This window comes from Lutra lutra, chromosome 15 (assembly GCF_902655055.1).
Source record: "Lutra lutra chromosome 15, mLutLut1.2, whole genome shotgun sequence".
In the NCBI taxonomy this organism is placed as follows: Eukaryota; Metazoa; Chordata; class Mammalia; order Carnivora; family Mustelidae; genus Lutra; species Lutra lutra.
The window spans coordinates 23,035,785-23,052,373 of NC_062292.1; the positions used below are offsets into that span (position 1 = coordinate 23,035,785).

Here is a 16,589-nt window from a genome sequence, read left to right on the forward strand (position 1 = left end):
ACCATCAATGGGAATACAAATCTGTTCAGATCTTTTAGAGGGTGATTAAGTATTAATGACCAAAACTAAATTATTCAATGCCTTTGACAAGTCTGCTTCCAGACACATGTTCAAGGACATTAACTGTAACATTTTTTTAATAGCCAAAGCTAGAAACAACCACAACATAATCAATCCCAGATCTCATAAATGAAAGATAGTGCACTGGCAGAGTGGAATGCCATATAATGTTTAGAATAATATTCGACATCCATATATATGAAACTGATACTGGAAATACCTTGAACTGTTTGCTAACAATGATTTATGGGGGTAAGAGGAAGAAAAAAAGGAAGACAGCATGGAAGAATTCCATTTGCTAAATAATTTCGAGAACATTAAAAATTATTAGGGGGGGGGGCGCCTGGGTGGCTCAGTGGGTTAAGCCTCTGCCTTAGGCTCAGGTCATGATCCCAGGGTCCTGGGATCGAGCCCTGCATCAGGCTCTCTGCTCGGTGGGGAGCCTGCTTCCTCCTCTCTCTCTCTCTCTCTCTGCCTGACTCTTTGCCTACTTGTGATCTTGGTCTGTCAAATAAATAAAATAAAATTATTTAAAAAAAAAATTATTAGGAGTAATTTTTTTCTGATCTTAAAGGAACAGCCATTCCATTTGCAATACATTTAAAAAGATCAGATATTAAGTATAAAATAAATACTCACAGGCAAAGAAAATTTAACCACAAATGAGATCTAAATGTGTAATTGATTATTCCTATTCATTTCCCAGAAACAGAAAATACTTACAAATCGTATCTTATGTTTTAGTTCTGGATTGATAGTCCCTCCAGGTCCAATCTGTGCAATAACTGATTTGAATGTGTTCTCCAGCTATGAAAAAAAAAAAAGTTCAAGTTATAATCCAAAAAGAAAAAGATCAAAGATAAATCTGAACAATATGTAAAAGGAAACACCTACCGTAGGAAATGTCTTTCAATCAAATGGGTAAATTCTTAAGAGGCATTGTTACATTTCATACCATATAAAATATATTTAGAGTAGATGAAATCTATAAAACTAAACACTCTGCAAGTTTTCAGGATAATTAACATTCTCTGAAACAATCAGATTCTAGAGTATTCCATTTTTCAAACTCCTACTCAATCTCCTACTCTTACCCAGAAAGGATTTTTGAATTTTTTTCTGTTTATAAAAGTTTGGTGTTTGTTAAACACATGCCTAGTGAATGCCAAATGCAAGGAAGGGACTGAATGGCAGAAGGTCCTGGGAGGGAGGAAAGAATGTGAGCCAGGGCAGGGAGGAAAAGCTCTTCTAACAGGAAAGAAGAGAAAGAACCAGGCGGGATACAGAACGTGGGTCAGAAGGTGGAGTGACTATCTGATGGCTTCAGTATTCTGAGTTCTGCAGCAAGGCCCAGTCCTTAGAGCTGGAGGGAAAGGGGAGACAGTTCAGGCAGTTGAGAAAGCAGAAAAATAAGGTGAGGAAGTGATGGAGGACTATCCAAATGCGATAGGCAGGGAGTAAAGACAGGAGAGGCATGAGCTAAGACAACAGGGGTCTAAGGATGTTTGTTGAGACAAACCAAAGGTATAGAGGTCCTAATAAGGTAGAAGATGATATACAGGACTATCTGGAAAAATAAGCCAGAAGCACAGGCAGTCATAGTCAGGGAAGCATGGCGCCTATGAAGACAGCCCCACACGGTAAACAGCCATGGCAGGGGAGACCTAAGTGAATCAAAGACCATGGATTCACATTTCTCTCAGTAAAACCACAACATCTGAGATGGGATGATTTAAAGCAGTAAGAGTCATAATGTATGTTTAAAGATAGTAATGTTTAAACATGTATATTTAAAGCATGTATGTTTAAATATACATGTTTAAAGTAAGCGGGAAAAATAGATGCTAGAAAAAACACAAAGGTATAACAAAAAACACACACTACCCTAAAATCCTACCATATAGAATCATTATTAATATTTTTTCCTTCTAAACTTTCTATTTTTTTCATCTTTCTTCTTGTTGTCATTTGGCCTGTCATTACTTACAAACTGTATATCCTCTCAGGTCTCAGTTTCTTCATCTGGAAAATGAAGACAGTTTCAGTATCTTGTAAGATTAACAGGAAAAGGGGATGGGAGGAAGACTAGATTCTTGGGATTATATCACTAGCTTTCACAAAAAGCCTCAGCCCTGGGCTTGTGTTCTTCATGCTTCTTCTGTATCTGCCATCAGAGAACTTGCCAAAGCTCTCCCAGTGAACAGCTAAGAAAATCTAAAGGGAACGGATTCCTCACATCCCGACATGCTCGCCCCATGAGAAGAGTCAGTATAACAACTTCTTGTATTATTACTGTGCTAGGTGTTGCAAGGGACCAAAAAAAAAGGACACATCAGTGTCATTCCTCTCAAGCCACTTAAAATTAAGTAGGGAAAGGAGATAAAAGCATAAACTGCTATAACCTAAGGCCGCCTCAGAGCATCACTGAAGAGGGACAGAAATGCAGAGGGCTCTATTATCACATTAGGTTATAAATACAAGGAAAGCCTCCTTTCTGAAGGGCCTTGAAGGGTGGTAGAGATGGCAAGGAAGCCATAAGGAACTTCATGAGCTCAGGAGAAAAGGGGAAAAAAATAACTCGCCTGAAGGCACTAAGGAAGTAGTGGGAGATAATAATGAAGAACAGAGAAGGAAGGACTACAGAATACCTCCAAACAAAGGAGCTTTACTTGGTTATATTAAAAAAAAAAAAAAAAAAAAAAAAAAAAAACCTTGAGATTTTCAGCAAGGGATAGACATAATCAGAATTTTAATCTGTCAGCAGAAAATGATATAAGAGGGGTGGACAACCAACAGGGAACCCACTGATACTCTCTGGAAGGGAGTCTTCACCGGGTCACTAAGACGAGGGGACATTATAAAGGTGAAACATGGAATCTGTAGAAATTAGGAAAGATTCCAGTGCAGGCAAGGGAACTGCTAACTCGATAGGGATGAATAATAAGAGGCCCAGGGAAACAGCCTCTAAGACTGCAAGTTTTAGGAGGAAATCTAAAGGACCCTGGAACACAGATGTAGGTTTTTGCTGGTTTTTAACAAATTCCAAAAGTTCAGGAAACTGAGAGGTAATGACAGGATGAAAATTACAAATGTGATTTTTCTCTCTGGAGCATGGCTTGGGACAGGGTCAGGAAAGGACAGCCCAGGGGGCAAACCTGGCCTTTGCCATCTGTATTTGTACTGCCCGTAAGCTTGGAATAGTCTCAATATTTTTAAGTAGTAGGGGGAAAAACATAAAATGAATATATTGTGACACATGAAAATTATATGACACTCAAATTTCAGTATTCATAAATAAAATCTTACTGGAACATGCCACACTCGCTCATTTACACATTACCTACATGATTGTGTTTCACACTACAAGGGCAGAGTTGAGTGTTTACAAAAGAGACCATTTGGACCTCAAGCCTCAAATATTTACCATGTGGCCCTTTAAAGAAAACAGTCACCAGGCCTGGGCTTAAGATGTCAAAATGAGGGGGCACCTGGGTGGCTCAGTGGGTTAAAGCCTCTGCCTTCAACTCAGGTCATGATCTCAGAGTCCTGGGATCGAGCCCCACATCGGGCTCTCTGCTCAGCATGGAGCCTGCTTCCTCCTCTCTCTCTGCCTGCTTCTCTGCCTACTTGTGATCTCCGTCTGTCAAATAAATAAATAAAATCTTAAAAAAAAAAAAAAAAAGATGTCAAAATGATAGGTTCTTAGCTAGGAACAGAATGATTCTCAAGAAGAAAAAAAAATGTTTTTTTGCCTCAAGCTAGATCACTAAATTAAGATGACTTTAAGCTGAATGGGATAGGGAAGATTTCTTAAAGTGCAGCTAATCTTGGGGATATCTATAATTGGAGGGTAGAAGTTATAATGAGGGGGAAGGGCAGTGAGAGAGGAAGGTAATCAGTAACTGACACAAGGAAATAATCTGAGGCAACACTGATTTCAATAATATTTCAGTCTCAGATGCCTACCTAGCAAACACAAAGAATGGATAATCAATCAATCAAACAAAAATTATATTACAGGGGCATAAATAAAGATGGAAAGTGACAGGAGAAAAAATACCATATTCAAGTAGGAGTCTCTAGGATTAGAGAAGAGACAGAAGAACTCTGAATCAGAAAATGGTACTCCTCAAAAAAATGGACAAAAACATAAATAGGCAATTGATAAATAGTAACATTAAGCAATAAAAGCATGAAGCTTAACCACTAATAAACAGACATTAGTCAGATATAGTTACTTGCCTATCAAAGTGGAAAATTATTTTTACAATAATGCCCACTTATTCATTCAACAAAAAGGTTCTGAACACATACTATGTGCTCCACAGTGGATATACAGGGTAAATAAATTAGAAATGGTCACTGCCGTTCTGGAACCTGGTGGTCTAGTATGGGGAGACAAACATGAAATAATCATAAATATATAATTGCAATTATGATAAATATCATGAAAAGACTCACAGAGTGTCATGAAAGGGTAATATCCTTAAAAGCATTAGGAAAGCAATGGGAGATCTAATAGACTGGGTTGGTGGGGAGGGAGAGATCATCTATGCTGGGTACTAGCAAAGGTACAAAAGAAGCAGCACATTCCATACACACCTTATCTAAGTGTTAACTAAAACAACTTTTATGGAGGACAACCTAACCACATAAAAATACAATTTTTTTAAAGATTTTATTTATTATTTGACAGACAGAGATCACAAGTAGGCAGAGAGGCAAGCAGAGAGAGAAAGGAGGAAGCAGGCTCCCCGCCGAGCAGCAAGCCCAATGCAGGACTCGATCCCAGCACCCTGAGATCATGACCTGAGCTGAAGGCAGAGGCTTAACCCACTGAGCCACCCAGGCGCCCCTAAAAATACAATTTTTTTTTGATGCAGTGATTGTTGCTCCAGAAACTTATCCTGTGAAGTAATGATTTTCATCACAAGGCTATTTTCAATAACACACACTAGAAACAGGCTTAATGCCTAATCAACATTACAAGCTAAATTACCGTGTATCCTACCACCAATAAAAATCATGTTGCATTACAATACTTAATAAAGTGTGATGTTCACAACTTATAGTTAGGACTAAAGAAAAAAAAAAAGGTCACAAACCTGGACCAGAATGATTCTAATTTTATTTAAAAGGAAAAAGAAAGAAAGAAAGAAAGAGCTGCTTAGCATAATACTCTGTAGCTCCATCTATGTCATTGTAAATGGCAAGATTTCCTTCTTTTGTATGGTTGAGCAATATTACATTGTGTATATATACACCATATCTTCTTTATCCATTATCAGTTGATGGATGCTGTTTCCATAGTTTGGCTATTGTAGCTATTACTGCTATAAACACTAGGGTGCATGTATGCCTTTCAAAATCAGTCCGTCAGAAAGACAAATATATGATTTTAGTCCTATGTGGAATTTAAGAAACAAAACCAATGAGCAAAGGGGGGAGAGAGAAAAACCAAGAAACAGACTTAACTGTAGAGAACAAACTGATGGTCACCAGAGGGGAAAGAATGGGGGGATGGGAAAAACAGGTGATAGAGATGAAGGTGTGCACTTGTGACAAGCTCCGGGTGACATACAAAGTGCTGAACCACTACACTGTACCCCCTGAAACAAATATACTACGGCATGTTCACTGGAATTTAAATAAAAATTTTCAAAGAAAAAGTTAACTTTTCTGAGTGATAAAAGTATAGGTGATTTTTATTTTCTGTGCTTTCCTGTATTTCAAATCTTCTCTAATCAATCTTTATTACTTTGTATTAAGAAAAATTTTTTTAAAAACAGACACCTGGGTGATATTTGGAAACATGAGGGTGGGAGCATTTTGGAAAGAAGAGGCACGATGCTAAAAGCAGGAAGGAAGAGAAATGGCATCTTAGAGGAATACTCTGCAGCCCTTCGGCCAGATGGTAAAACATAAATACACTTCTGATCAAGATCACAAAACTGGCACAGACACACATAGAAGCAAAGTCTTCAACTCCTGAAGTACTTGTTAGGTACCTCATCTGACAAGAAACCAGACAGTATGGAATGTGACTTGCCATACTAAAAATTTCATCCAAACTCACAAGAAAACAGACAGGGAACAGCTCCTTTTAGTTGGCCAGGGAACACAACTTCCAAAACTGCATTAATGAACCCAACAAACAGCTCCTGTTGACAGTAACTGTTTAATATTCCCAGTTGCTTGCTTGTCCACGATACTCTTAAAAAGACAGCTGGGCCAGGTCATCAAGGAAAATAAAAAAGCATCTTTTCTTACATGCAACACCAAGCACACCACCTAATTCACATAAAAATGATCAACTCCTTGGTCGCAAATTAAAAAGTTCAGTGCAAACGACCACCCAGCCCTGATTTTTAACTCATTTAAGACCAGAGCTTCTTTTGTAACTCCATATTCACCTAGTTTAAACCTCACACTGTATGTTACAATGAAGTTTTCTAATGTGTAAGATGGGAGCAGAGTAGCATGGGGGCACTCCAGATGGTATGAAGGCTAGAGAACCCAGAAATGCCAGATCCCTGCTCCTTGACCAAACATTCTCACAGGCAATGACCTATCAATGGAAGCAAAGGAACACTATGGTTAGCTGTGATCTGGGACTACACACAGAGCATCTGAGGCTTCATTTCTAGAAAATATGGCTAATCCATGCTCATCCACTCACATTGTCATTCTCCATGTAAACTTCCTCTCAGCCAGTATAAAGGAAATGTAATAGAATGTGGTAAAAAGATTATTCCTATCTTGCAAAACAGAGTTTAAATTGTTCTAACCATTTGCTTTGTGAAACAAAGCATGGCAATGGGCAAAGGGTGTTATACCAAAGACCACGCCTGGCTGTTCCTCTTAGAGGTAAAAGATGAACAAATACTAATACTCATTTTACAAAGGAGAAATTTATTTTTCTTCTTGTTAATAACATGTTTTTCTTACTATAAAACAGTATATGTTCACTGTGGAAAACATAAAATACAGATTATAAAAAAGTCTGTAAATGTATAATTAAAGTGTGTTATATGTGTTCTTTTTCTACACTAATATATATACTTTAGAATTCTGAGTAGGGGGGTGCCTGGGTGGCTCAGTGGATTAAAGCCTCTGCCTTCGGCTCAGGTCATGATTCCAGGGTTCTGGGATCGAGCACCGCATCGGGCTCTCTGCTCAGTGGGGAGCCTGCTTCCTCCTCTCTCTCTGCTTGCCTCTCTGCCTACTTATGATCTCTGTCAAATAAATAAATAAAATATTTAAAAAAAAAAAAAGAATTCTGAGTAGGACCACATAGCAAACTGTTAGATCTATAATTCTGAAGAAATGGCAAGTTGTACATTTACAAATAGGATTACGTAGGATCTGATAATTACATGGAGTCTGTCCTGCTAGCAAATTAAAGTATGTAGTTTAGGAATTAGAACCCACACTTTGGAACAAGATTCAAACAGCTCCCATGGCAAAAACTTCAACTGGCAGTGAAATGTGGTTACTAGATTGCATATATGAGGAATTCTTGGGGCTGCATGAAACTGAAAGGAAAACAGTTAGAGAAAAAATGTCTGTGCTTCCCTCTCACCCTCTCCTTGGGGCCATGCCAGGAGCAAAGGTCCTAAACAGTGCACTAAATAGTGCCTGGTTCTGATGGTTACAGGCACAATCTCCCCACCCCATTTTATGGAGTTTAAAGTCTTTGAAAAAGAAATATGTACTATCACTAATATTTTTTCTGGAATTTTTAGTCAGTACAATAAATTTGGAAGATAGAAGAACTTCAAACACTGGAAAAACAAAGCAAACTAATCCTTCATTGTTGAGCTTTACACAGTTAATTTATTTGGACTCAATCATTTTGAGTTTTGCTTTGTTAGTACTATACTGACTGAACTGTGTTTCCTAAAATTCCTATGTTGAAGCCCTAACCCTCAGTGTGATGTTTTTTGTGATGAGGTCAGGGGGTGAGTACAGTGTACACACACATACATATACACACACACAGGAATATTATTCAGCAAAGAAATCCTGCCATTTGTGACAACATGGATGGACCCTGAGGGCATTAAGCTCAGGGAAATAAGTCAGAGAAAGACAACCACTGTATGATCTCACTTACATGCAGAATCTAAGAAACAAAACAAAAAACTTGAGCTCACAGATATAAGAACCTGTTGATGGTATTCAGGGGCAGGAGTATAGGAATGGGTGAGATAAGTGGAGAAAGTCAAGAGGTACAAATTTCCAGTAATAAAAAGTCCTGGGATGGGGTGCTCTGGGTGGCTCAGCTGACTAAGCATCTGCCTTCAGCTCAGGTCATGATCCCAGGGTCCTGGAATCAAGTCGGGCTCTCTGCTCAGCGGGAAGCCTGTTTCTCCCTCTGCCTCTGCCACTACCCTTGTTTGTGTACACTCTCTGTCAATTTTTTTTTAATCTTAAAAAAAAGTCCTGGGGATGTAATGTATGGCATGGCAACTATATTTAATAATGTATGTAATAATAATATAGAATAATAGACATTACATAATAATATACATTATATAATTTTTTAACATATAATAGTTAACACAGTGTAAATAACACTATATTGTTTAAGTGAAAATTTCTAAGAGACTAGATCTTAAAAGTTATCATAAGAAAAAATAATTTGTAAATATGTGTGATGATGGATGTTAAGTAGACCTACTATGATTTCATATTATAAACATACCAAAGCATCATGTTGAATATCTGAAACTAATGTCAGTGATACCTCAGTATTTTTTTAATCAATAAAAATTCTTTTAAAAGATATAACTCAGAAACAGATGGAGATACATACAGTCAGGTATGTAGGAAGAGGCTCAGAGCTCCACACTGTCACCAGGCACGTCACTCTCCCCCCAGATCTCTACTGTTCATTAGCCTGGAAACTCTCCAAATCCAACATATTAGGATTTTTATGGAGGCTTTGTTCCAACACTATAACTGATTGACTCACTGGCCTCTGGTGAATGAATTCAATCTCCAGCCCCTTTCCTCTCTCAGGAGGTAGGAGGTAGAACTAAAAAGTTCTAACCCTCTAGTCACATTGTTGGCTCAAACTGGCAACCAGCCCCCATTCTTAGGTGCTTTCCAAAAGTCACATCATTAACAATAAAAGACACCTTTATAGCTTTCATCGCTTTAAAAATTGCAAGGTTTTAGGAGCTCTGTGCCAGAAAAGAGAAAAAAAATGTATTTTTTATATAATAAATCACAATATCACATCCTATAATCATCTTAATGGATGGAGAACATTTCTACATACATCCATGGGGAAAATCTCAGAATCTAGTAACAGAAAGGAATTTCCTCAACCTGGTTTATGGCATTTATAAAAATGGTACAGTTAAAACCATAGTTAATGATGAAAAATTGAATGTTTTCCCCCCACAATCAGGAAAAAGCCAAGAATTTCCACTCTTACCACTTCTATGCATTATTATACCAGAGAGCCTAAGAAGAAAGAAAAAGCCATATAGATTGAAAAGGAAGTAAAAATGTCTACTCCCAGATAATATAATGATCTATGCAGAGAATCCCAATTCCGGGGCACCTCAGTGGCTCAGTCGGTGAAGCATCTGACTCTTGATTTGGCTCAGGTCATGAGCTCAGGGTCCTGGGACCAACCACCTCCCCTCCAATCACATCGGGTTCCACCCTCAGGGTCAGGAGTCTGCTTGAGGATTTCTTTCCCTCTCCCCCTTCCTGTGCCCCGCTCCTCATCCCCCTCTCTCTTCCTGCCCACCCCCCCCCCCCGCTAATACATAAATCATTTTTTTTTAAATCCCAGCTCTATAACAGAGCTACTAGAATGATCTGAACTACAGAAATGAGTTTATCAGGTACCTTGATTCAAGGTCACAAGATTCAAGGTCAATATACAAAAAAGTCCAATTAATTTTCTATATACTAGCAACAATTAACTAGAAAATAAATTGAAAATATCCTTTATGGTATCAAAAATACGAAAAATGCAGGGGTAAATTTTAACAAAATATATGCAAGCCTTGGGTACTTAAACTATAAAAGAGTACTTAAAGACCCAAATGGAAAAACATACTATGCTCATGGATCAATACTGTTAAGATGTGATTTCTCCCAAACTTACCTATAGACCTAATGTAATTCTAATGAAAATCACAAGAGGCAGTATTTATTTTTGGTGGAAATTAACAAGCTGGTTTATATCAAACTAAGTTTATCTGAAAATGCAAAGAACCTAGAGTAGCAAAAACAATTTGAAAAAGAAAGCTGTAGGACTTAACTATGTAATTTCAAGATGTTACAAAACTAGAATAATCAAGATAGTGTGGTATTGGCAAAAGAAAATGTAAATCAATGGACAGAATAAAGAATCCTAAAACCTACACATACAAGAGGTCAACAAATTTGATAGAGGTGCCAAAGTAATAAGGTAGTTCAGTGAGGAAAACAGTATTTTACAAAAAATAGTGCTAGAGGAATTAGCTATCCATTAGCAAAAAAACTTTCATCCATATTGGTACCTTATATAAAAATTAATTTGAGGGGTGCCTGGGTGGCTCAGTGGTTAAGCCTCTGCCTTCAGCTCAGGTCATCATCTCAGGGTCCTGGGATGGAGCCCCACGTCAGGCTCTCTGCTAGGCAGGGAGCCTGCTTCCCCCTCTCTCTCTGCCTGCCTCTCTGCCTACTTGTGATCTCTCTCTCTCTCTCTCTGTCAAATAAATGAATAAAATCTTAAAAAAAAAATTAACTTGAGATGGAAAATAAACTTAAGAAGAACTAAGGAAATAAGGTAAGCACAGACCAGAAGAAAGCATTTGCAAAACATGTCTCTGGTAAAGGACTTGTACACATTCATATATAATTCTTCCAACTCAACACAAATCTCAATTTTTAAGAATGAGCAAAGGATGTGAAGACACACTTTAAAGATGTACAAAAGGAAATGTGCATATGAAAAGATGCCCAACATTATTCATCATTAGAGAAATTCTAATTAAAACCATAATGAAATATCACCACATATCCATTCAAATTACTAGTATATTTTAAATTAACAATACCAAATGTTAACAAAGATGCAACTAGAACTCTCTTATGTAGCTCACGGGAGTGTAAAATCGTAGAGCCACTTTAGAAAACAGTCTGGCAACTTCTTATGAAGTGAAACATATACTTACTGAATGACCCAACAATCCTACTGCTAGGTATTTACCCAAGAGAACTGAAGTCCACAGTCATACAAGTATATGCAAATGTTCATAGTAGCTTTATATATAAATATCCCAAAAAGGAAACAACCCAAATATCATCTAATGGGGATAGATAACAAGTTGAAGTAGATCAATAGAGTGGAATGATATGCAATCAAAAAAAGTAACAAAAGCATCATGCTAAGAAGCTAGACACAAAGGCCAAACACTACTTAATTCCATTTAGGTGAAATTCCTGAAAAGTCAAACTCATAGAAAGCAATGGTTTTTATATCTGTGGATATAGCTGGGAAAAGAGGTCAATTACAAAGCAGCATAATGAAACTTTTTTAAAATGATGGAAATGGTTTCTTAATTTTGATGGTGATTACATGACTAGCTATATTGTCAAAACTCAAACTGTATCATTTTAAATGGGTAAATTTTACTGTACGCAAATTTTTACTAAAGCTAAGTTTTTTTAACTTATACAGGTAAGGCACTTTTATATCTTGAATTTAATTTCCATGTGCTTATTCTGAACTCGATTTAAGCTGCCATCTTGTGTGGACTGAGAAGGAAGATGGTGGGGGAGGAGGGGACCCTAATTTCATTTGGTTCCTGGAATTTAGCTAGCTAGCTATCAAATCATTCTGAACACCTGCAAACTCAACTAGAGATCTAAGGAAAGAATTAATTGCTACAATTAATAGAAAAGTGACCACTTTTTGCAAGGTAGGAGGTGTGGAGAAGTGAATCCAAGGAGATATATCAGAAGATAAACCCCGGAGGGAGGGAGCCAGCTACCAGAAAGTGATAAAGCCGCAGAGCACAAAATTGGAACTTCAAGCAATCTGCTCCAATGAGGGAAATCCCTGCCTGAAAGGTGCTCAGGTGGCCAAACGGGCAGAATCCTGGGTGGGGCAGTGTGGTCTCAAAATCCCTGGAGTCACAGAAAGATCAGGCATGCCTGAGTGCAACAGAGTTCCCAAGCATCAGAGCAGGGAAGCCAGCTGCTATCACTGAGCCCAGGAGTGGGCTTGCAGTTCGATGCTGCCATAAACCGTAAATGAGGGCATGACAGGGCGAATGGCTCTCCAAGCAGGGGCCCAGCAAGAGGCAGAACCACAGCAAAACCTCATCCCTTCCATGGGAGGAGCAGTCATGGTGTACATGGCAGGAGCCTGTTAAGTTTGGAGACTCGACACAGGGTCACATGCCTGAGATAAAAACACTTGGTCACAGTCTGGGTGAACGCAGAGTATGGACAGAAACCAGGGAGAAAAGAGTGATTGACTCCTTTTCCCCGAGGGTGCACTAAAGACTGGGGGCACAAACTTTCACCTCCAGGGGCTGGAGATCAGGACATCACCATTTCCATTTTCATTTCCATCCCCAAAGTGGGGCAGAAAGCCTTCAGAAACAAAAGTCACATAGAGCAATGCAAAGCAGCTACACTGAGCCTGGCCCCCTAGCAAGGGCAGTGCCTGAGATCAAAGACACCTGAGAATCAGTGCAACAGCCCCCACCCCAGGAGACCAGCAGGAACCTCTGTGATCACACCTAACTGCAAAACTCCAGCACTAGGATAAAACAGTATGTAGATTTGGGGTCTCTTCTCATGATTCTTTAGTCTTCGGTTTCAATTTTTTTTTTCCTTTTCAACTAGTTTCTTATTTTATGAGCTCTTTAAATCTTTTTTAACTTTCATTTTTACATTTACATTTATATATATATATATATATATATATATATATATAAATAAAATAAAATGAAAGGAAGCCAAAAATAAAGAATATATATATATATATATATACACACTTTATTTTTTGCTTTCTTTCATTTTATTTATATTTATATTTATATACATACATATATATATATATATTTCTTCCCTTATAATTTTGGGATCTTGATTCTTCTAACAGACCAAAATATACCCAGGACTGAGCATACTACTCTGTTCAATTGACCTGTTGGATTATATTCTCTTTTTTTTTTGGTTTTTGATCTCTTCTGATTTTTTAGTATATATTTTGATGGGGATGGTTGCTATATTGTATTTTATTCTCTTGTTCATTTATTCTTCTCTAGACAGAACGACAAGAAGGAAAAACACACCCCAGAAAAGAAAACAAATGGCAGTATTAACTGCCAAGGAATGAATCAATATGGATATAAGCTGCTGGGCCTAGAATTCAGAATAACAATTATAAAGATACTAGCTGGGCTTGAAAAAAGCATAGAAGACACAGGGAATCCCTTTCTGAAGAAATAAAAGAACTAAAATGTAATCAAGTTGAAATAAAAAAGGCTATTCGTGAGATGCAGTAAAAAATGGAGGCTCTAAATGCTAGGATAAATGAGGCAGAAGAGAGAACTGGTGATACAGAAGATAAAACGAAGGAGAGTAAAGAAATTGAGAAAAAGAGAGATAGACAGCTACTGGATCATGAGAGGACAATTCGAGAGATAAGGGATACCATAAAGCAAAACAACATTAGAATAATTGGGGTACCAGAGGAAGAGGAGAAAGGGGAAGGGGGACAAAAGGTATACTGGAGCAAATTATAACTGAGAATTTCCCTAATCCGGGGAAGGAAACAGGCTTTCAGTCCTGGAGGCAGAGAGAATCTCTTTCAAAAATCAATAAAAATAGGTCAACACCTCAACATATAATAGTGAAGCTTACAAGTCTCAGAGACAAAGAGAAAGTCCTGACAGCAGCTCAGGACAAAAGATCTGTAACCTACAAAGGAAAAAACATAAGGCTGAAAGCAGACCTAGCCACAGAGACCAGGCAGGCCAGAAAGGATTGGCATGATACATTCAGGGTGCTAAATGAGAAAAACACGTAGCCAAGAATACTTTATCCAGCAAGGCTATCATTCAGCATAGAAGGAGAGAGAAAAATTCCCCAAGATAAAGAGAAACTAAAAGAATTTGTGGTCGCTAAACCAACCCTGCAAGAAATATCAAAGTGGATCCTTTAAGCAAAGAGAAAACCCGAAAATAACTTAGATGAGAAAGTAACAGAGACAATATACAGAAATAATGACTTAACAGGTAATACAATGGCACTAAATTAATATCTTTCAATAGTCACTCTGAATGTAAATGGGCTAAATGCTCCAATCAAAAGACATGGGGTATCAGATTGGATAAAAACGTCTCTTGCTGTGGGCAAGAGACTCATTTTAGACCCAAAGACACCTCCAGATTGAAAGTGAAGAGGTAGAGAACAATTAATCACACTAATGGACATCAAAAGAAAGCTGGCAATCCTTATACCAGACAAATTAGATTTTAAACAAAAGACTGTAATATGAGATGAAGAAGGACACTATACCATAATTAAAGGGTCTATCCAACAAGAAGATCTAACAATTGTAAATATTTATACCCTTAACACAGGAGCAGCCAATTATATAAGCCAATTAATAACAAAATTAAAGAAACACAATTACAATAATACAAAAATAGTAGAGGATTTTCACACCCCACTCACTGCAATGGATGGATCATTAAAGCAGAAGATCGACAAGGAAGGAAGGGCTTTGAATGACACACTGGACCAGATGGACTTCACAGATACATTCACAGCATTCTATCCTAAAGCAAGAGAATACACATTCTTCTCGAGTGCACATGGTACATTCTCCAGAACAGATCACATACTGGGTCACAAATCAGGTCTCGAGTGGTACCAAAAGATTAGGATCATTCCCTGCATATTTTCAGACCACAATGCTTTGAAACTGGAACTCAATCACAAGAGCCAATTTGGAAGGAAAACAAACACATAAAGGTTAAAGAACATCCTACCAAAGAATGAACGAGTCAACCAGGAAATTAAGAATTTTAAAAATTCATGGAAACAAATGAAAATACAACCTTTCAAAATCTTTGGGATAAGCCAAAGTGGTCCTAAGACCACTTTGTTTCTCAAAGAAACAAGAAAGGTCTCAAATGCATAAGGTAAACTCACACCTAAAGGAGCTGGAAAAAGAACACCAAATAAAACCTAAACCCAGCAGAAGAGAATTAATAAAGATTAGACCAGAAACCCATGAAATAGAAACCAAAAGAACAGTAGAACCCATCAAGGAAACTAGGAGCTGGTTCTGTAAAAGAATTAATAAGATTGATAAACCCCTGGCCACACTTATCAAAAAGAAAAGAGAAAGGACCCAAATTAATGAAATCACAAATGAAAGAAAAGAGATCACAAGCAACACCAAAGAAATACAAAAAAATTATAAGAACATATTATGAGCAACTATATGCCAAGAAATTAGACAATCTGGAAGAAATGGATGCATTCCTGGAAACATATAAACTACCAAAACTGAACCAGGAAGAAATAGAAAACCTGAACAGACCCTACCTAGCAAGGAAATTGAAGCAGTAACCAAAAATCTACCAACAAATAAGAGCCCAGGGCCAGACAGCTTCCCAAGGCAATTCTACCAAACATTTAAAGAATTAATACCTAGTCTTCTGAAGCTGTTTCAAAATCTAGAGATGGAAGGAAAACTTCCAAATTCTTTCTATGAGGTCAGCATGACCTTGATCCCAAAACCAGCCAAAGATCCCACCAAAATGGAGAATTAAGGACCAGTATCCCTGATGAACATGGATGCAAAAATTCTCATCAAGATACTAGCCAATAGGATCCAATAGCATATTAAAAGGATTATTCGCCAGGACTAAATGAAATTTATTCCTGGGCTGCAAGGGTGGTTCAACATTTGCAAATCAATCAATGTGACATACTACTTTAATAAAAGAGAGGACAAGAACCATATGATCCTCTCAATAGAAGCAGAAAAGGCATTTGACAAAGTACAGCATCCTTTCTTGGTTAAAACTCTCCACAGTATAAGGATAGAGGGAACATACCTCAATATCATAAAAGCCATCTACAAAAAGCCCACAGCAAATATCATTATCAATGGGAGAAAACTGAGAGCTTATCCCCTAAGGTCAGGAACATAGTAAGGATGTCCACTATCACCACTGTTGTTCAACATAGTACTGGAAGTCCTAGCCTCACAAAGACAACAAGAAGAAATAAAAGGTATGCGAATAGGCAGAGAAGTCAAACTCTTACTCTTTGCAGATGACCTGATACTCTATATGGAAAATCAAAAAAACTCCACCCCAAAATTGCTAGAACTCATATATGAATTTAGCAAAGTGGCAGGATATAAAATCAATGCACAGAAATCAGTTGCATTTCTATGCACTAACAATGAAACAGAAGAGAAATTAAGGAGTCAATCCCATTTACAAATTGTACCCAAACCATAAGATAACCTAGGAATAAACCTA

At 37.7% G+C, this 16,589-nt stretch overlaps 1 protein-coding gene across 2 annotated transcripts in view; it reads right to left on the reverse strand.

The window, feature by feature from the left end:
- TDRD5 (tudor domain containing 5) overlaps positions 1 to 16,589 on the reverse strand; it is a 91,587-nt gene that overhangs the window by 63,651 nt on the left and 11,347 nt on the right. For both annotated transcript variants that reach the window (XM_047705598.1, XM_047705597.1), the window contains one exon: positions 784 to 867. In XM_047705598.1, coding sequence (XP_047561554.1) covers positions 784 to 867 — 84 coding nt within the window. The remainder of the gene's footprint in view (positions 1 to 783; positions 868 to 16,589) is intronic.